Source organism: Aptenodytes forsteri, unplaced genomic scaffold, assembly GCF_000699145.1.
Source record: "Aptenodytes forsteri isolate BGI_AS27 unplaced genomic scaffold, ASM69914v1 Scaffold223, whole genome shotgun sequence".
Lineage (NCBI taxonomy): Eukaryota > Metazoa > Chordata > Aves > Sphenisciformes > Spheniscidae > Aptenodytes > Aptenodytes forsteri.
Window position 1 is genome coordinate 1,291,515 of NW_008794742.1, and position 25,952 is coordinate 1,317,466.

Genomic DNA, 25,952 nt, shown 5'->3' on the forward strand with positions numbered 1-25,952 from the left:
CAGGAAAACTTTAACCATCCACTGTTGCTGATTTGCTTTCTTAGTTTAATTATTTAAAAAGCTGCTATTAATATAAATATTATATATAAATATGGGGGTGCCTTCAGGAGATGAGGTTAAAATCTGGTCCTCTACACATAAAATGTCACACCTTTGCAAGCCTACCTTTGCAGTTAGGCATGGTATTACCACATTTTACTTTTTACTTAAAAACCCCTTTGTTCTCTGTTGTATATCTGCTAGACTATGAGCAGCTGTGTTATGCTTTTGGATATGCCTGTACTCCCAGTTCAGGGCTAAGCAGGAACTGCTTTTCTCAGTGAGTTAAGCCTGTTCTTAATTTTGTGACCACTTTGTGACACTGCAGGCCATTACCAGCAGTTGAATTATGTGTCACTTGGAAAGTCAATTACTTTCATTTTTTCTCCTGAAAGGTAAAAATGATGGAAGTATGGAGTCAATCGCTTTTGGATATGCCTGTACTCCCAGCTCAGGGCTAAGCAGGAACTGCTTTTCTCAGTGAGTTAAGCCTGTTCTTAATTTTGTGACCACTTTGTGACACTGCAGGCCATTACCAGCAGTTGAATTATGTGTCACTTGGAAAGTCAATTACTTTCATTTTTTCTCCTGAAAGGTAAAAATGATGGAAGTATGGAGTCAATATAATCAGGTGTTTCTTGGATGCCAGATGTCAGATACTTTCTTGGGGTTATTGATGACTTTCTGACCCACTGTCAATGACAATGAATGATACTATATGGAGAAGAAAAAGACTCCTTTTCTCAATGTAGGTAGGTTCTGTAAAGATGGTTTTCGGCCTTGTGGAGAATACCAGAGTAAGACTTAATTTAAGTTCTTGAGCTGTAGTTAGTCCTTCCCCCCACCTTTGTACAATGGTGGGCATCACCCTTGCTGAAGAGTCATCTGCCTCACTTGGCTCTTGACTTAGAGTCTATCTCAGTTTATCCTGCTTGTGAACAGGTTCTAATTTCAGGTGCACTGGGGACGTTCCCAGCATATGCCGTGGCTGAGATAGCACCTTTAAGAAGGTCTCTGGTTAACATTCAGAAGAGGAAATGCAGAAGCATTGCCAGCATTTAATCATCATATCTCTCAGCTGTCGAAGGACTGCAGGACCACAGAATGATCTGGGTGTCTCTTCTAACAGTTGTTAGAAGTTGATTTTTTTTGTCCGTCAGTTGTTTTTTTTTCCCCTGGTTGTCTTACATTTAGTCTTCATAGTATGTAGGTGGCAAGTGAAGGGTACTCTTACGTTTGCTTCCCGTGTATATAAGAGATTGGGCTTTCTTCTTTCTGGCACTTGCAAAAGAAGCATTGTCATCCCCTGTTAAGGAGAGGTAGGAAGCGATACTTTCCCTCAGGCCATAGCTGAGACAAGAATCATCCATTGCTGCCAGGGTGCTTTCAGTATCTTCAGTCACCTCCAGCCTTTAAAAGAACAAAATTTTGTTACCATTTCAGCTACTTGAACTGAGCCTATTAGTATAATATTAACAGCTGTTAAACCAAATTATGTTAATTTTGTTGTATAAAAAATTTCCTGTCTCATAAATCACCAAACATTTCTATCACTTAGTGATTTTCCAAAATAATCAGTACAACAGTAGTATCTAAATATTTTTCGGCATCTGAAAAGGAAATAACGTCTATATACTTTCTCTCTTTCTTCTTAATCTGTAGGAAAAATGGCCTCGATACTGCACAAAATTTTCTTGCATCTGTAAGCAAATGAATATGCTTTGTGAAGGAAGGGTAGTGGAGGGAAATTTACACTTCAAAAACAAGAGGTCCTTTTGTTTCTTGAAGGTGGTTGTTTCACCAGCTTCTGAAACCTGACCTACTTTCTCTAGTTGCAGTCATGATATTAGAAATCTCATGAGCCTTGAGTTGGGCTGTGTATTGAGAGAGACAGCAGGAAAGATTTATGCTGGGATAATGTGTTCATTGCACCTGTGCTGCTTCATGGATGGCCACCATGTGAACAAGGGGAAGCCATTTCTGACTACCAGGGCTCACCTGTAAGCCATTGCACGTTAGTGTGCCATTGGTGGTGGATCTGGCTAGGCTTTATGGCCTGGCTCTTACTCCTGCCCCCTTGGTGGAAAGGACTCCTGAGTCCTAAAGGGACTGCATATGTGGCCTGACTCTTAGCTGCATAGGAGAAATGATTTAATGTTAACTATACTTTCCTTCAAAGTTAGACCAAGATTATCAGTTAGAGAGCTGGACATCCAGTTTTCATGGGTTAACCTGCTGTCAGCAGCTTTGAAGATTGTCTAATCTTTAAAACTGGTCTCAGGAGAAGGAAATGGCTGTTTCTTCTGTGTTGTAAGTACAAGTATATACAAGGCTGGAAAAAAAACCTTGTTGTTTCTGGCAGCCTGTGTTGTATGTGGTACCTGTGAATATTTCTCCAGTTGAAGTTTTTATTCCGCATCACCACAGGAGGAACTTGATTCGTTGCGCTGTTGTTGTTAGTGCACTGGGTAAGACAAGGTGTTGTAAGGACACAGCAGAGACCATCAGCAACTTCTGAACAGGGAAATGAATACACAGACAGTTAATCTTTGCTCACTGTTATCTTCACTGTTTTCCTTCCCTGGTGCATGCTCAAATAAACAGTTTTGGACACAGTAGTATTAGTCACTAAATTGTGTGTTCTCAGCAAGGACACTGTAACTTAGGTTAAAGGCTTAACTTTCTCCTTTCCTCATACCTTTGCCTTTTAATTTATCATGGGTTATATTTCCCACAGTACAAGTGAGGAACTGAGACACAGAAAGATAAAGTGACTTGCCCAAAGTCTAGAAGAAAGTTTGTGACACAGCAGGGACTTAAACCCAGGTTTCCTGAGTCCTCAGTGAGTTCTGCTTTTGCCTCCCATTGTCTCAGCCATGCAAACAGAGCATAAAATAGATGCAAGATGGAACCGCTCAAATGATTGGATTGTACGTGCACCTATTCTGCTGTGGAACATGACTATGGAATGAATCAAGGTTCACATGTTACTTTCATCTATGTTTCTTCTCTCTGTCCTCTTCTCCTTGCTCCCCTAGGAACATTGCATATGTTGTTCTGCCCAAGTAGAGAACATCGTGGCTGAACGCTAGTGTTTTACATCTCTGAGCCTTATTTCAGGGTGAGATTGTGTATCACCTCATGGTGGGGGAAGGAGGAGAGCTAAATCTCACTATGTCTCCTCTTACACCTATAACTCAAGTAAAAATGTTAATTGTTATAAGTTTTGGGTTCTGCCCCACCCCGAATTTTAGGCTTCGATTATTTGCTTCTTTCTAAATGGAGAAAGGTGTCAGCTAACTAAAATGTAAGGAAGAAAAAAAAGAGAGAGAAAAAAAAAAAAGAAATTCCTGTCCATATTCTCACTCCTCTGTTTATATCACTGGACTTGAAAGTTTCTTTTGTATGTTTTGAATGTGAATATGGCTTTTCCCCCCAGTTTATCAGAGTACTCTTTGGCCAACACGCTTTTTCATTTACCTATGAAATATGCAGGTATGGTAGCTTTACACTTTTAAAATTACAGAGTACCCATTACTAATTAAAGCACAGAAACTATTGTTCTCTTGTAATTTTTATGCAATTGACTTATTGCAATCTTCCTCATTTTAAAATGTTCTCATTTTAATGCATGGTAACTGCAACTGCTTAATTGTGTTGCTTGTCAAGTTATCTCTCTGACACAGGTCAAATTGCCATAAACCTGGAAAACTATCATTGAAACAGGTGTCATCCACTGGACTGATATTAGTAAAAATGGCAGCTGAATACAGATTTGAGCTAACAGCTTGAGCCCCTTGAGATAACTTCTGCTGATAAAATCCAGCCATACCCTTCTAAAGTAATAGGGAAGAAACTAACAACATTTCTGGGAATTTTCTGCTGCAGATAAGGTTGTGTGATGTAGTGGTTCCTGAGAGAAACGTGATTGCAGAACCTGGTCTCGCATGTCCTGATGCTATCTGTCTGTCTATACGGTAAATAAATAAATGGCAGACATGTCCATGCCAGTAAACAAAGTGAGCCAGGAGTTGAACTCTGTCCCTGAGATCCAGAACCATGACTTGCATCTGTACAGCTCAACATTTTTGTACACCCAAACTTTGACTTTAGCTGTGCTCTGAGAGGGGCTGGGCATCCCTGGCCTGTGTTAACCTCCAAACTGTATTTGAAAGCTGTCTAGGGAAGTGCTAGACACTAGTGTTTGGACCAAATAGTGTTAGGGACAGCTCTATTGACATGGCCATACAATATCATATACCAATACGGGCAGAGCCTATCTGTCTTTATTTAGCTGAGTTCTTGGGTTGATTTCAGTTGTACTGTTAAGGGTAGCATATTTGTATTTAGGATCAAAAATAAAGTAAAAGACATAAACCAAAAGTTTTTCTGTTCCTTGTTCTGTGGCAGCAGTTGCAAGTCTCGGACATAGGCAAAATTTCTTGTTCTGGAACTTTGATAGATAGTTTTACAGTTGCCAGTGGAAAATATGTTTATTCTGCAGTTCTTTTTACCTGAGTAGTGATTCACAAGGTCTTCAAGGCACTGAAATGTTTGCCGTGGAGAGATGTAATACCAGTTATTTGGAAGGCGGAAGATCCTGTAATGTTTCACTTGCCTGTGCCGCACCGACAAGGAATATAACCCTGAAGAAAGAGGAGAACTAATTACCCCAAAGTAGGGCCCTAATTCTGGATGGATAGCAGTGACCACAACCAGAGTACCTGTAAGATGTGGTGCCATGATCCAAAAGGTCCCAGAAAGATCTGAAAAAAACTGAGTGGCCATCCTAATTTCTACTTATGTAGTATACTTTATATATATACTTAAGTATAACAAAGGGAATAAAGGGCCCAACATCAGGGGCTTAACTTTTGATTGAATGTAAATTTCTGGTGTGTTTTTCCTTTTTTTTTGCTAGTATGGGATTTTTTAAAATGGTGTAAAGGAAATAGGCCTTTACAGAAGTTGTTTGCCTTCCTCTGAAGAGGGGGACCAGACTTACGTGCTGGTACGCTGCTTTAGTCAGCTCCCAATAATGCAGTAGCTGATACCTGATAATGCAGTCCTGGCAGGAGATGACAGCTTGGATTTTCCTGTTTCTTTGTTTAAAACTGTTGTGCAGCGTTTAGTTGGTAAGGACTGAATGTTGATCCTAAATTTCTTTGAATTTATTATAGGTATCATGAAACTAATTAGCCTGTGGTATGCAAGAGGTCAGAGTAGATGATTTATTATTCCCTTCTAACTGTAGTATCATGCATGACATTAGAATGCGTTCTGGTGCTTCAGGAAAAGGGAGGATATCACGTTGCACAATGGGAGATGTGTTCCCATGGAAGAGAATAAAAGTATAAAGTGCATACAGTACAATTCCCACGTAGCAACAGAATTGCTATGAAAGAAAACAAAATTGAAGGCATGGCATTTTTTAAAAGTAAATAAAAGAACCACCTGTTTATATAGGAAATGCACTTATCAGCCACCTCCACTGCTTGGTGTGTATTTTACAGCTTCTTTAGGCAATCTTTTGTGGACCAAGGCAAAGCTGTGACTTTTCCTCCATTTGAAAGGTCCCACTGCCTAATAAGCTTTGCATGCGACCAAAGTAAATAATAGTGTTTAAACAACTGTGTCTTGTTTGTGCTGATGCCTGTGGAACTTTCCATGGCCATCGCTAACCCTGTTTCCAGTACTGCTTTGTAACGTAGGTGACTGGTGAAGACTGGCATGCTGCACTGGGTGCCTTTGCCTTCCCATTACATACATTTTCTGGTTTCAGACTGATCCATATGAAGCAGGATAGGGAGTGAATTAAAAAGCTGTAAAACTGTTAATGCCTGAGATCAAGAGGGAAAAAATTGTATTTTCTCACCTTTCCTAGTTTCACTCTCTCTGATCATGAAGGAGCCAACCTTGGTGTTGGGTAGCTGTAGAAGTTCCTCTGCTTTTTCTCTTCCCAGCCCTTCAAATAACCAGCTGTGAAGCAGGAAAAAAACAAATTCTGAAATTTGGACACCAGTGAAACAGAGAGCAGCATGTGGCCGTGAAAGGGCAGCATTAGCCAGGAAAAGTGACTGCAAAAATAACACTGCCTTTCTGTAGCTATTCTCTCAACTATGTCCAGGCATATTTCCCAAATTTATGGAGAAAACCTTGCTGTCTTTGAGTTCCATTAACTTTTGTGAGACTAAGAGAAGAGTGATTAAGTTTTGGACTTATTAGGAAAAAACTTTTTGAGCTGCCTTGATCTGAATTGTTGGGGACGTATCCATGTGGTATATTGATGGCATATCTGTGGCATTAGTTAAATCCCTCTTTTTCATTTAAACCACTTCTGTTAACCCCAAATTGTATTTTATTGTATCGTAAATAAGCCCAAAATAAAATGCAATTATTCTGTTTATGCTAGGGAACAGTCTAGCCATTTAAGTTAATTGGCTTTGTGGATAAGGGAAAGTGGAATTAGTCCTACTGGTTTTCACCATAGCTTGGTGCACTGCTGTAACTGTAGGAGTTACTAGCACTTTATTTTAAAGTTGTTCTTGTGTGTTTGATCCAGTCTGCTATTGGCAAAATGGTCTTGGGGAAGCTTCAGACAGTAGCTTTCATTACCATATCTGTGCCCTGTCTTTGGGAAAGCATCTCTATTTCAGGAGGATATAAAAGCATATTCAAATTTAAGCACTTGCATAAATCACAGTGAAGTTCACAGTTCATATGCTTAAAATTAAACAGGTATTAAGACTTTTGCCAGAAAAGTTTTAAGTATGTGCTTTAATGTTTTTTTCCTGACTGGTGTCTAGGGCAACAAGAAAGCTCTGAACCTTCCTTAGCTCTTGCAGTGTGAGAGTTTACATTCTTGAATAACTTAGTCTTTTTATTTGTTCTTTTTGGTCTGTTTTTCATGAGCAACTCTAGCTTAAATTTTACTCTTTGTAAATATTAAAAATCCTTTCTAAATAGGGTGTCTTTGTTGATGTTTTAAAATTAGAGATCAGTCCATGCGACTTATATGATATTTGAGGGGTTTTTGACCCTTTCCAGCATTTAAAACTAGGATTTTCCCTTTAATACAAATTTCTTTTCATATAATAAACTTAGATGTGGATTTGATGTTCTCAGATTTCAAAGGAACTATTTTAGACTGTCAATAAATAAAATTTCTGTCTGTCTAGTCACTGTTGTCATTGTTTTGATTATGACACTGAATAACTAATCAGGGCAGTGTATGTAGAAACATAGTGTTGAAAGGCTATAGGAAATGCATTTACTTACCCGTGGTAAACCTTTGCTACATATTTTCCTGGAATATAGTTTTCTCGACCTGTTGTAAGGGAATGGACTCTCCACCAGCCTCCTTCACTGTGTGAAAGCAAGAGAAGGGATATTTTCAGATGTACTTTCAGAGCTTGTCCTCATTTTTGAAATTAGTTAAGACATACAGATTAGCCTGTAACCTTCTGTCTGTGCTCCTGAATCTACGTATTCAGAAAGAGACCCAAGTTTGTTTCATTTACGGTAGTTCCACTTCTAAACCTACATCAGGATTAAATTTGGATGCAGAAATAAGCTACATTTGTTCCATTTAAGTTACGTAAGTAATAAAATATTTTTCTGTAGTTAAAAGAAGAAGGGTAAATACTCAGTGGTTAAGCCATGCTGTGCTCTGCCTTCCCACAGCGAGACTTGTACTGGTATCCAAGACGTTCAGTTTATGGCTGAGTATGCTGTGTCTGGACAGCCCTGTAGTTACTCCTGTAACATCAGGGTGGAGATACTCAGCAAATGGACCCTGTCTGCCTGGGAACAGGTTTTCAGTCTAACAGAACCTGGTTCATGGTTTGCTCTTTTACTTTTCTTCAATGAGTTGCTGACCACACTCCAATAAAAAAGACCTCATAGCTGAAACTAGTTGACTAGACATATGTTTTTTCACTGATATATCTTAGGTTCTTGCTGTGATACTGAATGCTGGCTTTGGCTTTTGAATCCCTTAGGAAGGGCAGGGTAACAAGAATTTTCACAGGGATGCTGCGGAGCTTTAGTGATTAGCGCCAGGACGCTGATGATTGATGGGTTCTCTCCACCTTTTCCTTTAAGAGTTTGAATCCAAATAATAGTGTGTCTTGTGTTTGAATGCTGGTTTTGTGGAGGTTCACATAAATGCTCCCAAATAACACCCGGACTTCAGACCAGAGTCTCAGTGTATGTCGAAACAGCTGAGTTAAAAACACTTAGGTTAAACCTCCTGAGTTATAGCTGCTGGGACCATGGTCCAGAATGTGTATGTTGAGGGGGAAAAAGGAAGTGTCTATTGCTTAGAGCTGGAAATTTCAGGGCCCCACAAGTGTTGTTTGTGGGTTTCCAGCTGACTTGAAATTGTCTATGAGAAGTTTAGGTTATTTTGGGTTTTTTCCCCACAACTCTCCCAGACAGAACCAAGAATTGCAATAACAAAAAACCTGAGAGACTCAGCATCTCCCTCCCTCCAAACTGTAATATTACTGACCCTGAAAAGTCCCTATGATGATTAAAAGTCCCAAAGCAGCACATGTGTCCTGGAGCAGGAGCCACAGAAATTATGTAGATTTGGGGGGGATCATTGGAGGACATCTGGTTTGACTACTGCAGCTAAATGCAGTTGCTCATCTGGTAATGAAAGGTGCCTGACAAGTATGGAGAGCGGGAAACTGTGCCAGTGGTGCTTATCTAATCCTGCCAACCCAGAGCAGTCACAAATATCTGTAAGGAGTTGTATTTTCTATGGGGGTTCCATATATCATGTTCCTGGCAGGATTGGTGGGGCTGATTGCCACTACACATAATTGCTTTGGTAGAAGGCTGAAAAGCTGCCATTATAAAAGCAGTACGTGCTGCCTGCTCATGCTGGCTTCTCTGTGGTGACTCCTCATTGCTCGTGCTCTGGTCATGCCTGCCATTCTCTTCTCTTCCACTGCATTTTGCTGCTTTGAATGACTTGAGAAAAAGATTATACCTACAGCTTATGTACAGCAAGAGTCTGCAGGCAAATGGTTCCTATTAACATCAGCACATACCCCAGTAGGGAAGAACAGGTCCTTCATTAGGACACTATGCTTTGCATAGAGCATTGGAGTGTCTCGTCTTCTGTGAACAAGCTGATTCAAAACAGGAAGAGGAAGGTTCCCATCAAGGCTTGCTTTGGCTTTTATTTACTGTTAGGAAAAGCTCTTGGTCACTGTACAACAGACAAACATGATAAAAACTGCTGCTACAGAAGCCTAGTTCTTTTAGAAGGTGTTCGTCCAGTAGATCATACTATGCAGCACATGTATGCGTATGATATGCCACACACATAATTCCCATTGATACGGACATATGTAGTTATGTGGTGTTGTGAGGGCTCGTAGCTGAATGAAAGCTGGGAGTGAGGCTTTAAGCTGGAATTTCCACGCTAAAGCAATTGTTGTACCATGTCGTGTATGTTACGCAAACTGCAGCAAGGTTTAAACAGTTAGAATTTACCAGAGAAGAATTCCCCTGGTTTAGGGAAGCTCTTCATCAGCAGAAAATTCATCTAGTGGTATTGTCTGAGCCTTGTGACCTCTAGGTTCAGGGAGGCAGGGAAAGCACTTTGTCAGCAGAACATAACTGCAGCCATTCTGGGTCAGACCAAAGGTCCATGTAGCCCCGTATCTTGATGCTGACAAAGGCCATTGTAGGTCACGGTGGCCTGGAGAAGAGTCTGAGAATTCATCAATCATCTGTGATACTTCTCTTGTGTACTTCTGTCCTATCATCTGTCATACTTCCCTTGAGTACTTCTGCCCTCCAACCATTTGACGCTCTGACTTCTTCAGGTAGAGAATTTTTTGTATGAATTTAGAAATCCTCAGAGGATTTCTCTGCTATGATGTGTCTGGTCTCCCCTTGAATCCATCTGCTCCACCAGCTGCAAAAATGAAATCTTTAATTTCTGTTTAAGCAGTGCAAACAGTGGCTGTGGGGCTGAGTAACTTCTAGAAGGTCACTGTGTGCCGATACAGGCTGTGCATAAAAGAATATTAGGGCTGCTGTCTTCCATTTTTCAAGAAGTGTGCTCACTCGTGTTTGTGGCAATTTTTGCACTGTGCTTAAGGTTAGTCTGAACTAGTGCTTTTAAGCCTACTTCCTTCTGGGGCTCATAAATTTTCAGAGTGGAACTGGCTGGGAAATCTTTGACCTTTTTTTTCCCCCCACTAAGAAAATGCAGACTCAAAAAATTTAAGAAGAAAAAAAGCTATTTTTTAATTTTATTTTTGTTAGTGTTGCCTTAACTCTAGGGTGAAATTCTAAGACATAAGCATAAAGGAGTTCTGAGATAAAAGGGTGAGAGAGATTATTTTTGTTAGTGTTGCCTTAACTCTAGGGTGAAATTCTAAGACATAATCATAAAGGAGTTGTTAGATAAAAGGGTGAGAGAGAAAATGAGATACACCTTTGACATAGAGAAATTCAGAATAATTTTCTTTCTCTATATGATTCAAACTATTTTTGTTCTCTCTCTGTTTTCCACTAACATGGGGGGGATACTTTCTTAAAATCATTTTTCAAAGCAGAATTCTGTTTTGAGTCCTACTTTAGAATAGAGTCTGAATCCAGCTTCAGAAAACATGTCAGAGGAATCCAAGGATCAAAGAACAATCTGAAATCCCAAATCCTTAAACTGTAGGGAAATTTGCACCATGGCTATGCATCCTTCCTTGCAAATTCTGAACTCAGTTCATTTTGCTGAACTGCATCCAGTTTGGGCCAGGTGCATAAAACAGAGCTTTGCATCAATTGTAACAAAACCTAATTTAAAAAAAAAATGGATCAACTTACTCTGATAGCACACGTAGTTTTTCCCCTACATGAAATATAGGTTGGCTTATGTCTGCTGAAGGATAGTCATAGAGGACAGCAAGGAAATCACTCTCCTGACCTGTTAAAGAAGAAACAAAATGTCACTTAAAACCAAGTTAGAGTTTTGAAGCAGAAATGGATTTTTCATTGTGTGTGTTATATTTTACATAGTAGGTCAAATGGGGAAAAAAATCTCACTCTGAAATGTCACTTGATAAACATAAAGAGCTAAAGATGAGCCTATAACTTTATAAGAAGAATGTGAAGATATTAGAAATTAAAAAAAGTCATTTGGTTAATAGTAAGCAACTAAATTTAGACCGCTTTTTCTAGTAATTACCATATTTAAAGGACATATTCAGTTTGAAACTAGCAAAATTAGTAAGTATTTATAGTATCAGGAAGTAACCCGGTTTGATTAATGCCACTGTCTCTAAATGCCTCCAGCTACAATTTTGAGCCAAGCTGATGCATTACATTTAAGGAAAGGAAGATTCATGTTGAATTGTTCTATCATTTAACACCACTGATAGTGATAGACACCTTTTCAAAGGTATAAAATTGGTTTAGATCAAGGGCAATGAGAGCGTGGCCATTATTGCCCATTTCCCACCACTTCTTAAAATTAACTTGATGAACAGCCAGAGCGGTTTGTTGTCCCTACCTTGAGTGGAAACTGTAGTAGACGTAGCACATGATGCCCTTATCTTCAATTAAAGAAGAGAGGCAACATGGGTGTTTATAATTAAATCGTTGTACATTTGCAGAACTAAGGTCAGTAAAGAGATAAGAAGACCTTTTACGTCAGTTGGGATGACTCTGGGCCTTGCAGCACTGTGTAGGACACGTGCTGAGTCTCCTGGGTTTCTGAAGGATGGAGGAGGCACTTTGCACAAGACTGGGACTATCAAATGTTCAAGAGCTCCTCATCCAGCAGGAATCTGTGGTGCCCAGTAAATGCTGACAGGTGGGAGATTCAGAAATGTGTCATGCTGGGTGTTTTGAGCTCTTTGGCAGAAGTCCTGGCAGCAGAGATCCTGCAATACGCTGCCTGCATTTCTCCTGGAAGTGGGTCCCTTCCCTCTGCATGTCGCAGTACTCTCCACCAGCACACGGAGAGACAAAGCTTTCCTTCTGCCTCCAGCAGGGTCAGTGCCCCGCTCCTTAGTAATATCATCTAGCAGTACATTTGCAGAGGTGGTCTGATCTCCATACTTGTCCACTCTGTGCAGCTCAACATGTGCAAAAATGGGAATGAATTCAGGGGAGAGGAGAAAGAAATTACCCAGAGAGTTAGACACGCTTCTGTATCTTGTTAGATTTTCTCACTTAATATAGATTCCTCATCAACTTGTCTTTAAGGAAGACGGTTTTTTAGGGAAACCTAGAAACAGCATCCTGAATGAATGCTGAGGGTGGCTCTGTGTTTTCAGCCTCTGTGTCCCAGGGCCTTACAGATAACTCACAGTGATAACGATGAAAGGCTGAAAGAAACACGCAAGTCTGCAGAAAAGAAATATTTTCAAGAGGAGGGATTTTACACTGGTTATCCTTACAGCAGTGATAATGAGAATATAAGTGGTAAGGAAAATATCCCATATCTGTGGTTTAAAGGAAATAAAAAGCAGTGTTTTCTCAGTTGATTTTGAGTAGCTGTTTGTTGTTATGTTATAGGGACTTGTGTTATGCAAAGTAGTGGGTCATTTTACCTTAATACTCAAACTGACTGTAAACATTTTTAGTCTTGCTAGCCTTTGCCCATTGAAGGAGCCCCATGATACAGTTAGTGAGTATCCTTATGGACGCATAGATGTGTAGAGTCTGGAATAGACATTGATTAGTGTTTAGTATTAGTATTGCCATGGTTTTCTTAGTTGATTAGTGTCACTGAATTAAACAGAACTAGTCCAGTACCTTTGTATTAATCAGCCAACTGCCGTGATTAGTCTACTGTAACTTATTATATGATTAGTTCAACTATACTGAAGAAATTCTGTGCTAAGAATGCCTTTGATTGCTTCCCTGTTCTGCACTAAAACTTGAGAGACACCTTCTCTGTCTATGAAACTGCTTAGTACCTGAGGCTAACAAGACCTAAGTATTCATGCTGAGTCTTTTTCAACAAAGCAAAATCTTTACCCAGGACTACAAGAAATATATGCCAGAAAGTACATTGTAAGAATTGCAGCATGAGGATAAAGTGCTGATGCTTAATTTCTCATTGCAGATTGTTAGACAGCAGTTCTACATGGAATGTCTTTTTTTTTAGCTTAATGACAATGCTTTTAGCAATGTTTTTTTAAAACTTATGCTGTTTATTTATAAATGTTTTGTTTCCATAGTGAAAGGGTGGAAAACAAGGTTTTTTTCTGCTCTCCTTCCTTGCGTACCGGTGGTTTGCATTTCGTTATGCACTGTGGGGTATGTGACTTTTTCTCTACTCTAGCGAGATCTGTGTTACTTTGCTTACACTTTCATCTTTATATTCGTTTTTGTTTCAATTTTGCACATTAATTTGTAGTCCTGAAAAGGAAGGAATTAATCATAGTGTTGGCTGCTACATCCATGCAAATGTTACCACTTAAACTACATGTACTTACATTAGAGTGAAAGTAAATGGGTTTTGTATTACCCCTTTCAATTAACCTTTCAACTCTCTTACTACACACAAGGCCTCATTTTAATTGGTATTTAAATCAAACCTCACTGGGTTTTTTGGTCATGTAAAATACCCCACCGCACTCTGCAACATTTCACAGAACCCATACTAGCTCCTTTCAAACACAAAAGCCTCGAAACAGGGACTAAACAAATTACACTGTTTCTCCACACCTAAGTTTCACAGTGATCTAATAGATTTGATCTGATGGGCTCCCCACACTTTTAAGTTGTGAAAGAAAAAAGAAGATTTGCCTGAGTTTTTCTAACGCAAACTCTCCTCCACAGTGCTAGTGTAGGTTACATCTGCAATGGAACAACTCAAAAGTTAGAGTGGAAAGATCGAAGCACAGTCATTTCCACTGAATCAGGTGTTAATTCTGGGGTTTTTTTTTTTAGGAGTAGGAAATGAATATGAAATACATGCTAGGTTTAGATGTCTGCATCCCTGGATGTCTTGCAAAGTGTGAGACTGAATATTGCATGCTTCAAATTATTCATTTTGAATGGACTATGAAGCACTATTAGAGAGAAGGGAGAGTGTAGGCAGAGCAACCAGATCCAGCTCATCGCCTTCAAAAAACGCTGTGCTGTGCATGAGCGTGGTCCCTGTCTGGAGTGGGAATGAGCTGCTCAGAGCTCAGCTGCCTGCATCATGCCAGCTTTACTGTCCAGCAGAAATGCTATGATTTATGGCATGGTGTATACCGGAGAGGGTAAAGGAGAGCACTCGTGTGTGTCTGGGAGGCTGTCTGCGCAGCAGCCGTAAGGTGTGGCTGCAGAGTCGCACTGGTGTACCCAAATTAGATCTAAACCAGCCAGCTTGGGAACTGAGAGTTACACAGGTGCAGCTCAGTAAGGATTAACCCTTGATTCAGGGTCCCAAGGGAGGAAAGAGAAGGGGGTGGGCTCACAACCCCTCATGACCCCTTGTTGCTGTAGCTACTGTGTTATCAGTACCTAGGTTATGCCAGGGATGCCCATAAAGTGTGCTTTCAGATGGAGTGCAGTCATATTTGGAGCCCAAATGTCTCCTTGGGAAATGCAGCTTGTGCACTGTTCCCTTTCTCAGGACCAACACTGATGCACTGGAGGTGAGGAAAGCACAAGGTTTTGCTTTCAGTGCAGCTCTCAGGCAGCACGAGGGGTTTATAGGGGTCTGATGAACAAATTCACGCTGCAGATCAAGCCTGCAAACTCCAATTACCTGTTTTATTCCCCCTTCTTATTGGATATTCTTTCCTTTCCTTCTTTCTTTCTTTCCCTTCTGTTTCAGTCCTTCATTTTATTCAGTCTCACTGAAATGAGCCAGTGTAAAACCTGCTTTTCCTAATAACTATGTAGACTGTTGTAAGTTCGTGGATTGGATCCTCCACCTCACTTAAATCAAAGGTGGCTGTTCATGGCCTGGGGGAAATCTGTATTTGGTGATGCGATTTGGAGTTTGGTCTGCTCAGGAAGACAAATAGATACAAACTCACTGGATTAACCCCAATATATGCTTTTAGTACGAAGTTCCTTTTCAAAAGTCTGTTTTCATTGGATTTGGATGACAGTACTGTTTGTATTCCCAACTTTAATTAGCAACATCTACGTCATTATGAAAGATGCTGGTCTGATCCAGACTAAGAGTTAGATCCAAAGAGCTATGCAGGCTATCAAATCATAGAATCATAGAAAAGTTTGGGTTGGAAGGGCCCTCTAAAGGCCATCTAGTCCAACCTCCCCTGCCGTGGGCAAGGACATCTTCAACTAGATCAGGTTGCTCAGAGCCCCCTCCAACCTGACCTGGAATGTTTCCAGGGATGGGGCATCCACCACCTCTCTGGGCAACCTGTGCCAGTGTTTCACCACCCTCAGCGGAAAAAATGTCTTCCTTATATCTAGTCTCAATCTACCCCCCTTTAGTTTAAAGCCATTCCCCCTTGTCCTGTTGCAACAGGCCCTGCTAAAAAGTTTGCTGCCATCTTTTTTAGAAGCCCCCTTTAAGTATTGAAAGACTGCAGTAAGGTCTCCCCAAAGCCTTCTCTTCTCCAGGCTGAACAACCCTACTTCTCTCACCCTTTCCTCATAGGAAAGGTGTTCCATCACTTTAATCATTTTTGTGGTAAAAAGCTGCCTTTGAGTGCTTAAACATAGGTATCCAGTGCAATTTCAGCTGTGTGAGTGTCTGAGCCATCCCTACAGCCTTGGCAGATGCCACTGCAGCTATGGGAGACTTGTTCTTTCCCCAAGTGGCAGCAGAAGGTCAGGCAGGATCTGACAAAACACGTTTCTACATGTGCTAGACATGTAGGAGAGTGCAAATAGATCAAGCCCCGAATTCCTAAATGGGTAATTTCCCCTTGCAATCACTGTGCTATCAATGTTTCCTGAGTTATCTTTTAGGGTTATGTTCTATTTACGTCACTGGTAGGGATGCAGTTGTCTTAAGCCCTGCTAAATCCTGACTTTTAGCCTGTGCAGGACCAATACAAACTTGGTCACAGCTATGGCAACGACCCCTCAACTCCCCTGCTCGTCAGCAAGGTCCTGCTCTGAGTGCGTGTATGTCTCTGTTTTGATGGTTATAGTATTCATGACAGCAGTTGTTGGGCATACCAACATAAGGCACTCTTCTTCACAAAAAAAAAATAGTTAGTTCATGTTATGGGCTTCTGAGTAGCCATTAACAGTATTTGGTCTCTGCTTTGTTAGGACCTAGGGCTACATGGCTGCCTGTATCAGATAGTTCTTGGCCATGCAAAAAGCAGGGCTGGGTTTCCTTCCAGCACTAATGAAACCAGGCTGATTCCCTATCCTTATAATAATGAGCAGCACAGCTGGACCATCTTTCATGAAAAACCCCAAAATTTTGATTAATGCCTTCCCCCTCTAAAAAAAAACCAAAAACAAACCAAGACCAAAACCCAAAGCAAAAAACCAAAATTGTTTTCTTTTCCTCACCTTTGGGGAGTGATTTATTGCAGCTCTTGTACCAGCTGTCTGTCGAATTGTGGCATGAGAGCTGAGGCTGTACTGACTCTTCATCTACTTACTTGCAGTTTGGGAGTAGCAGGTCACTGAATCCCTCTTGCTTTCCCCCTCAGATGCCTGACCTCTACAAGCCTATGGGGGGGGAGCTTTGTAACCTGATTTTTTCACGTGTGGATGCATAGGCAGATGTGTTAGACCTCCCTTTGGCAGCTTGGCCTGTGAAATGTGTATTTCTGTATAACCTTTATTGATAAACCTAGTGACAAGTTGGCTGCGTGCTACTTTTAATGCAACTGTCTGACAGTGGACTTCAGGTTCAGTACAAGCATAACATCATTAAGGTTTTTAACCTTAAATGAAGCAAAACCAAATTTCAAGAACAAATTTGTATAAAATATCACACACAAGTATGTCAAAATACAGTATTTCTGGTTTCTGAAGTAGTGCTTCAGTGCTTTCTAAATTGGAAGGAAGGTCTTTCAAGGAGCACCAGCAAATAATAGTTTTAACATTTGGGTTTTTTAATTAAAGTACTTCTTGGAAAACGAGCTAGAACGTACCTAAAAATAAGCACTGCCTAGAGGATGCCCTCCTTCGCCCACAGCAGTCACGCACTTGCCTACTTTTACTACGTCAGGTGGATGAAGGAAGACACATGGAAGAATGTGTCATAGATTTTGAACATCTTTTTTCTCTTGAAAGAAAATAAATGAGTGCTTACCCATTTGGCTCGACACATGTGTTTCTTCGGAGGCTCTCGGCGTTTTCACAGTATTTCCCATTGCGCTCTCTAATTCCGTCAAAGTTCTTCAGAACTAAATCAAAGGAGACACTGAAATTAAACATCAGAATAACACCTGCTGTGCCAACAGATGAGAAATGACCTAGTTTGGGTGTCTCCAATTTTATACAGTTTTGCTTTTGAGAACTCTTGTGTCAAATTCATGTGAGAGTTTTACATACTTGCTAAACTCTCACCACTTTGGTGCTTTTATCAGGGGAATAGCAGAAAACCACAGCTAGGGAAGTTGCCCAGAAGAACGCAATGTAGTAAAAGTTTCCATTACCAGCACCTCAGCACAATAGGAAGTCACAGTAAAGCCATGCCCGTACAGTCATTTCATATACAAAATGTTCTTCTCAGCATTTGGAGTTCTGAAGCTACAAAGAAATTAATTAGATTGACGTATCTGGTTTTCAGCGCTGTGTGTATATTATGTCGCTTTATTGCCGAACACTAAGAACATTGTTTGGTGGTTTTTTTTCTGATGAAGTTGTGCTCGCAGCAAATGTAGGCAGTGTTGTTTTTCCTCTTTTTTCTTTCTTTTTTCTTTTTTTTTTTAAAGTAACGCCTTGCCTCAAAATGTTTGATCTCAAAACACTCCTCCTGCATAAAGCCAGCAGTGCAAATTCTTCAGATACTTGTCTTAAAAAGTCTTGGTGGATGTACAAGAAACAGTATAACGCCTTGCCAAAATGTTTGATCTCAAAACACTCCTCCTGCATAAAGCCAGAGGTGCAAATTCTTCAGATACTTGTCTTAAAAAGTCTTGGTGGATGTACAAGAAACAGTATCAGACAACCGTGGAACTAAATATTGTGGGAGGGACAGTTCCTTCTCATGGCTTTACTGCACCCATCCTAATTCTCCCTGACAGAGGACAGAGAGAAAAACCCTTTGGATGTGGAAGCTGTCTCATGCTATGGTATATTTTCAGAGACAGATTAGAATAAGTTATATTTTTGAAATTGTTCATTAAAGCAAAATAACTCAACACCGCTAGCTGATAGGTAATTATTTTTTAAAAATATATTTCTGTTAGTTGCCCTGTGAAAATGATAACGGGAGCTCTAGCAGCATCATGTGAGTATTCTGCATCTTTCAGTCTTTTCTAGCTTAAATATTTCAAAGATGATTACTGCATTTGGTGTGCTGCTCTTTACTTACAACAGGCTAGAGCCTGACGGTGTTAGCTGGAGAGGTGTCTAACTTGAGAAGCAGTACTGCTGAAATTAATGAGACTTTATTACTAATTGTCTTTTGGAATAAGCTTGGCAGAATTGAGTATATTGCTTAATACCATAAATTTTTGATGTCTTACAGTGAGTTCAGGAAGGCACCCTACAGAATAAAATGCCATTCAAAAGAAAGAGAATTTGTCTCTTATCAAATGCAGGTAGATCAGTGCTAAAACAGATGGTAATGCACAGTTTGACTCTACCTCATCTGATTTTTGAGCTTCTTAGTGCTTGTTCCCAAAGGCTCTTTGCTAGAAGCCTCCGTTTCACCGGCCAAATGGCACGTTACCCTTTCACTGCCTGCACTCAGGAACTAGCTTGTGGCACATCTGTAGGATGCAGCTGTGTCAGTGTCTTTCTGACAAGTGTCTGAAATCTGCTTTCACAAGAACAAAAAACTGTTTCATTGCCTGATATAAGAAGTCTAGAAGCTGAATTAAAAAGTAGCCTTAAATTTAAATAAACTATTTGGGTATTCATGTTTGAATAAAAGGGTCTCTCTTGATAGACAACACAAAATCATTCTCCATTTAAATGCACCTAAGTTTCTAAGACTGAAATCAGAATTCATTTTGGCAGGCACTGTCTACTTGCAAGATTATAATTTCCTGAACTAACTATGAATATTTTTTCACAAGACCCAATTTTAATTTCTTCAAATTTCCTGGGCATGGCAATAGAGAGCTCAACAGGGCTGAAAAAGTCAGCCAAAGAAGTGGGATAAATACCTGGACAGATAACCTCTGCTGAGCTCTGTGCTGTAGTAGCTGCATTTTTGCAGTACTGGAAAAGGGCAGTTCAAATCTGGCTAAGTGTATGGTAAGTAAGCTGCAGTTACCAAAAACTTTGTGCAATTCCAAATAGGTGCCAAGCATGGCAGCATAAATATCTTATGCCCATCTATAATTTTAACACATGCAATTGTTAGATGAGAATAGTACTTGAATTTTGTGTCACAAAAGTATGGAAAAATAAAAATAATAGAGTCCTACCTCTATGTACCCCTTTATTCTGGGTCTTGGTATTTGAGGGCCAGGAGAGCAAGTCATCCTACTAGCGATCAGGCTCGTGACAGAGTGCTTTCAAAGGCTTTTTTCCTACTCTTAAGATACAGCGGATACAATTTTCAGGTGTGCCTGAGTCACTTTGGAAAGTGATACGTAGCATTTGTACATGATGGAAAGACTCCTGAAAACTTTACCTCACACTTACAAACTTTCTAAAAGCACGGCACATTCGAACAAGGCACCTTCGTTTTTCTAGATGGTATTTAGGGGTCTAAACTGTAAATGTTGCTTTAAAAATACCTGAAGTGTTTCTGAAGGTTTGCTTGTATTAATTTGTAATTAAACCACTTGCGGTCTAGTCCAGACAGATTAAGGACCGGAAAACAGGCATGTGCCTACTTTGTATTTTTTGCAGAGCACATCCAAAACTGGCCTGGCTCACTTCTGCCATACAAATCGTCATTCTTCTCAAAGCATCTCTGAAGTCAACAGAACAGAACGTGCAGCTCAGCGCTGCTACTTTAGATGTGGAAGAATCTGACTTATGGAAAATACAAATGTTATAAAGTACTTACAGTAAGAGTGAAGAGCAATGACGTTTTGGACTTTGATGTCACTAGTGTGACAGTTTGCTGTGTCTCATTACCTTTTCCATCCTGTTTTACTGTCACTAATTACCATTGGTGGCAGCATAAAGTCTTGACAGGGACAGAGAGTTCAAGATGTTCTCTAGACTCATGGCAGAAGTGTTCAATAAAAATAAGCAAATGGAAAGCTGTGACCACTGCTCTTGATTCACTTATCCAAAATGATTAAAAGGAAAATGACAGATATCAGACTAGGTTTTACCACCAAGGCCACTTGTCGCTATGCATTTGGGCAGAGTAAAGGTTCCTATAGTCCAGTCAAAGGTGGTGGAGTGAATGTCCTGAGGTATGGCTCAACTCTCAGACATTTGAAAATCAGATGGAAATGGAAGAAATTGGAAGTTTTGTTTGAAACGGGGTGGGGGGAGGCAAAAGATTGTTTCTACTTGCTCGCTGGCAATGGCGTGTCATTGTTTTTAGAGTAACAGTGTATGAATTAGTATTCTAAGTATTTCTAAAACAACAGTGCACATGACTCTCAAGTGCGTGATAGAACTTAATGGCTTAAGTAGCTTGTGCTTGCATCGAGTATTGGCAGCGCAATACAAATCCACTGTATTGCTATACGATAAACTGTATGGTGGTTTTCTGAAATTTTGAGATACTCTGCAAAAATAGACTTACAGGAAACTGTAGAGCATCTTGTGGCTGAGCCAATTTTCTATCATGTAAGTCAATAGTGGAACAATAACAGTTTTATAGATGATATTCTTTTGAAATGGCGAATCTGCTCCAGGCACAGCATCTCACTTAAATTTGGTGACAGAGTTTGGGATACGAGTAGACATGGCATCCCTCTGTCGTAGAAGCAGATAGTTATGCCAGATCCAAAGACAATCATTCACTGAGGGTGATTTGGGAAGAATTAAGGGGAGGTGATAGACTCTAAGCTCACCTTGTCTTAGCAACCTAAAGCCCTGCATGGAGGAGTGCAGCTGCTGTTCAGCTTGGAGGAACCGCTGTGATGCTGGGCTGCAAACCAAACTACCTGCAGGTGTAAGGGTGGCTTTCCCCGCTCACAGACCACCTCCTCAGGCTTGTGTGGAAATTAGATTTTAACCATTAAGATTGTATTTGCAGTCTTCCAAGCTTTGGCCCTTCCTCCCCTCCCCTTTCCACTTGTGCACGTGCTGTTTAACGATCGCTGGTTGTTGCAGCCATAGTAGTTTGCCAACACGCATCTAGTGGGGTTTAGTGATCTTTACTGCTTTATTTTTGCTGCCAAAAGGAATGTGAGGAAAAATCTACAGCCCCAGCCCTGCTTCGTGTCCTATTTATCAGTGGCAGAACTCTCAGCAGATATGAACTCTTCACCTGTCAAGACTGGAATCTCACTGACCTACATCGTGGGTCCCAAAAACCTGTGGTGCAATTTACACCTTCCGTTCCTGCATGCAGCACATGTAGCAATAATTTCCTCTCACAGAATCTGTCCTCTGAGAAAATGCGCTTCTGGAGCAGTTAAATAGGACGGCACATAGGAAAGTACATCTCTTTGTAAGAACTTTTTCAAAGTTATATTTAAAATGATCGAGAATTAGTAAATATAAAGAAACAAAAATAATGAGAGATAAGAAGGCAAAATAAGCACCTGAGTAAAGCCCCTCTGCAAGGAACACTGCAGACTAGTAAAATTAGGACATTCATCGTTCCTGAGATGCTCTACCCTATTTTATTTTTGTTACCTGATATTCACATCTATACCGCCAAGGTCTTAGAATTTAATTCTCAATAAGGTTCACAGGTAATATCTGAATCCCATTTATCTTGACAATTAATTCACCAGCATCCTGTTATTTTTCATGTGGGAAAAAAAGCAGCTTAGATTTCAGAAGCTGAATATTTTTTGGTGAATTTCCTTTAATTTGTCGTGAATCAAAATGAGCATCCTTTCAGCTTTTAGGCACTTGTACCTTTGCACTTAGAAAGAACAATGTAATGCTGTAATCAAGGTAATTCACAAAAACATGCAACTATGAAACAAGACAGAAATACCACATTATGCAAACTTCTAACACTTTGAATAAAAAGCCCACTAATCTGTGACATTTCTCATATTTTGGGTTATAGTGAGCTGCAGTTTACTTCAGCATAAAGTCCTATGCATCTAGCTTACTGTGAGCTTTCAGTAGAAATACTCCTTGTCCCTTCTATCTTAAGTACCACTCCTTATGAAAAGGATCAAGACAGGCTTTTCTATTACTACCTTTGGTGGTACTTGAAATCCATGGTCTGAATACTGTCATTGGTAATGAAATAGAACTCCCTTTTATATAAATAAAATTGAAAAAGTTGTTCCCGTATGCAGATAATCTAAAATGTATCAAAGTAATGATTACCTTTAAAAGCTAGGCATGATATTCCAGGTTGAAGTATTTCTCAAAAAAGCCGTAGTCATAATACTGCTCTCATGCTGCCAGCAAGGTTTAGCTGATCAAGTCGAGGAGCAGCCGGTCGAATGAGTGTGCTGTGAAGTTCACGCTGTCATGTAGAGCAGCATTTGCCAAACAGGCCACATACTTCCTCTCTGAGAAATAAGGAAGGCTCAAAGTGTTTGCAACCGATGAGGTTCCTGTTGCAAGTCACTACTCAAGACACTTTTTATCTATGGGCTGAGGAAAACAGGGAGCTTTTCAACATATTGCATCAGGGCTGGTTTGAGCAGATATAAAAAATGAGAAAAATAACGTGTTTTACTTTACTTACACAGAAAGAGTTTCTCTTTCTCCTTTTTTTTTCCTTCCAAATTTATTTGTCCAGTAATGTTCAGTCCCCAACTCTTTTGTTTTATGTAGTTTTGCTATTTTTTTCCAGACTGACAGGAGGAGGCACAAAACTTTGTTTTCTACTCTTATTGAGACTGGATGGGAATGCAAGGTTTGCTTTATTCTTTACTCTGCACTCCAAAACACCTCTATTGGCAAATAATTGAAGCTCAATACCAACAATGAAAGAATATGGAGTGAAAGCCTGTCTATGAAGCACATTTTCACATCAGTTGTACAAAGTGCAGAAGCAGGAGCCCCAGGACCTCTCATCTCAGTGTCTGAGATGGGGAAAACAAGATACTAGCCTGTTAAATAACCTGACTAAAGTCCCTCAGGTATATAGTACTGCAGATATGAATACAGAAGTCAAAGGGACTCACTAAGGTTTGCCCTTTGCTTTTACGATCAAGATGTGATCTGAAAAGCTCATATACCTAATTTTGTATAGTAAAATTAAAACAAACAAACAAACAAAACAAACCACCAGAAAACCCAGCAAACCCAAGTAGAGTTCCTACTTCACACCGGAGTAGCTCTGAGTACATGTTCATTGTAATGCCAATCTGTTTGATGATGAAAACTAAAAGTTGACAAGTGTGGGAGCTGTTGTGTAAGCGTTATTGGAACCAGGAGACAGTGATCAAATTCCCAAAGCTGTGCCAAAATTTGGACCTATGGTAATTACAGGGGAATATCCTTTCTCTTTGATGGGCTGTGCTAGCAGTCCTCACCTTGAAGGGACAGGAAAGCATTAGGGAGCTTGATAAGCAAATCAGTCTACAACACAGAGCCATGACAGCGTTGTAGCCAGTGCTCTGGGGAGCTGGTTTTACCATAATGCCCCATGATTATCCCTGCCACTTATATTTTGATCATTTAGGACCTTATTGCTTTCTTCAAATCACAGGGATGTGGCGTGCACATTTCCTAATGGCATTCACCAAATGGATGTACAATGTTTCTGGAATTACTAAAAGATCACGGGTTGGGGAATGTCTGCACCACACATGGGAATAGGCAGGGGTAGAGCTCTGCCTTTTCCTGATCCTTCTCACCAATATCTACCTTAGGCTGGCTCTGACAGTCTTTGTGCCTTTGCAAGAAGTCAGGTTACGTCCCAAGATGCACTCCCGAATGGGGCAGGTCTCAGACTGAGCAGGAAAGATTGGTCACGTTAAAGAAGAGGTTGGACTTGCTTGATAGAACATACTCCACTGGAAACACAATAAATCTCAGCCATGGTTTGTACCATGCTTGTAGAAGAACACATGAGTTTGCAGTGGAGGGAGGTAAATAAAATTCTCCATTTCCATGTCATTTCTGGCTGTTTCTGGTGGCTAGTTACCATTGTGCAATGAGAGCCAGTTTATCCTTTAAATGCGTTCAGCTAATAACCTGTTTTAAATGATAAGATAATTGATAACGTAACGTTTACATCTAAATGGAAGAAAGTTTTGAAATGAATTTAGTGCAGCTTTATATGTCATCTTAAAAGTATTCATACCCTGTTATTCAAGTCACTAACCTGACACAGGCACACAGTGAGTCACCTGAGAGAGGAACATTGCAGTTGCAGGGCTGCCTCTGGTTACAGCAAAGAGAGATTTGCCAAGACTCGTGCATAAAAAAAGAAATCTTCCTTCTTCAAAATGTTATTTTTGATACAAGAGGGAGGACCTTCCCCTTTCCCCCATTTTTATCTGGAAATCACAGTTCTAGTAGATGGTTATGGAGGGAAAAATGTTTATAACTCAATCTCCCTTTCTGTTGCTGAACTGACCTGCCATTTCCCTGTTACACTTCGTGTGCTAGTGTTTGCCACATGTCTACCAAATAGCTTCTTAGCTGTGATAGAGACTCCCTGAGTTGGTCCCAAAGATTTTGACTCCTCCAGGTTCTTGAAGACAGACTTTGTCTGCAAGCCTGGAAAAAATGACATTAATGTCTTCACATAGAGCCCTGCAACCTTGGTGTGTTGTAAGCACTTGCCACTATGCAGAATTAGATGTCTAAGGAAAAGCAATGCAAGATACTGGAATACAACCCTTCAAGAAAAAAAACCAAAAAGGACCCAAGTTGAAAACAACTTCCGAGAATACTTTAAATCCAGTCTTTTAGAGAATAATCTGTTAAGCTGATTGGAAAGAAGAGTTAGTGGTCACTTAGTTGCAGCTTGCTTATTTTTGCAGGGAGAAAACAAGGATATAAACCTTCTCTTTAATCTGGCATTAACTGAAACTGAAGACATCCTTAAACAGAAATAAGGTGCAGTTTCCTTTCAGTGGAGTGATTATCTTCAGGCACAAACTGCAAAGGAGAAGACTGCGGTATCCATTTCTCTGTGTCTCTGAGCCCAGCTTAAATGCCTCATGCAAGATCGGTTTTTAGTCAAACACAAGCCGTGTTTTAAGTGATAGGAAGCACTTGAGCTCAGCAGTCAGGAAATGGAAGAGCCTTGGCTATCCCGGAGGTCAAACCAGATGGTCTGACAGATACTTCTGGCTGTGAACTGCATGCCTCTGAGCCTGGAGAGTGCCTAGCTGTGTAGGGACACTATCTTTAACAAATAAAATATTGCTGTACAGCTGGCTCTTTTGGGAAAGTAGAATTATCAGGTCATTTCATTGGTTTGACTGTTTTCATTAGATATTTTTTGATCTTGCTTCTTGGGTGGTGTTACTGATATTGCTGTTTGTATTGTCTATAGCGTGCTTCTGTGCAGACAGAAAGCCTGCTTCATAAGGAGTCTGCAGCCTTGCAGCCATCAAGCTGCATTAATTTGAAGGGAGTGCATGTGTTTAAGAGATGAATGTGGCTCAAGCAGCGTTTTCAGTTTCCAGTCAGGTTGGAAAAACAAGAGGTCATGGTGTGAGGAGAAGAAGAAGGTTTTGGGTTTACAGAGTGTGGGTGATAAAAACTAGCTGCAGTGAAGTTTCTAATAGTTAGAAGTTGTGAATCAGTTTTGAAAAACT

The 25,952-nt window shown here is 40.3% G+C and overlaps 2 protein-coding genes across 2 annotated transcripts in view; one reads left to right on the top strand and one right to left on the bottom strand.

Annotated features, from left to right (window-relative positions):
• TG (thyroglobulin) overlaps positions 1 to 25,952 on the top strand; it is a 169,753-nt gene that overhangs the window by 106,976 nt on the left and 36,825 nt on the right. The window lies entirely within an intron of this gene.
• SLA (Src-like-adaptor) lies at positions 484 to 22,621 on the bottom strand. The gene is made up of 8 exons (XM_009273975.2): positions 22,552 to 22,621; positions 17,261 to 17,354; positions 10,885 to 10,984; positions 7,318 to 7,404; positions 5,915 to 6,018; positions 4,554 to 4,685; positions 2,421 to 2,553; positions 484 to 1,449 (listed from the first exon to the last, which is right to left on the bottom strand). Exons 2-8 carry the CDS (start codon positions 17,319 to 17,321, stop codon positions 1,230 to 1,232), a joined length of 837 nt encoding a protein of 278 aa, XP_009272250.1. The 5' UTR covers positions 17,322 to 17,354; positions 22,552 to 22,621; the 3' UTR covers positions 484 to 1,229.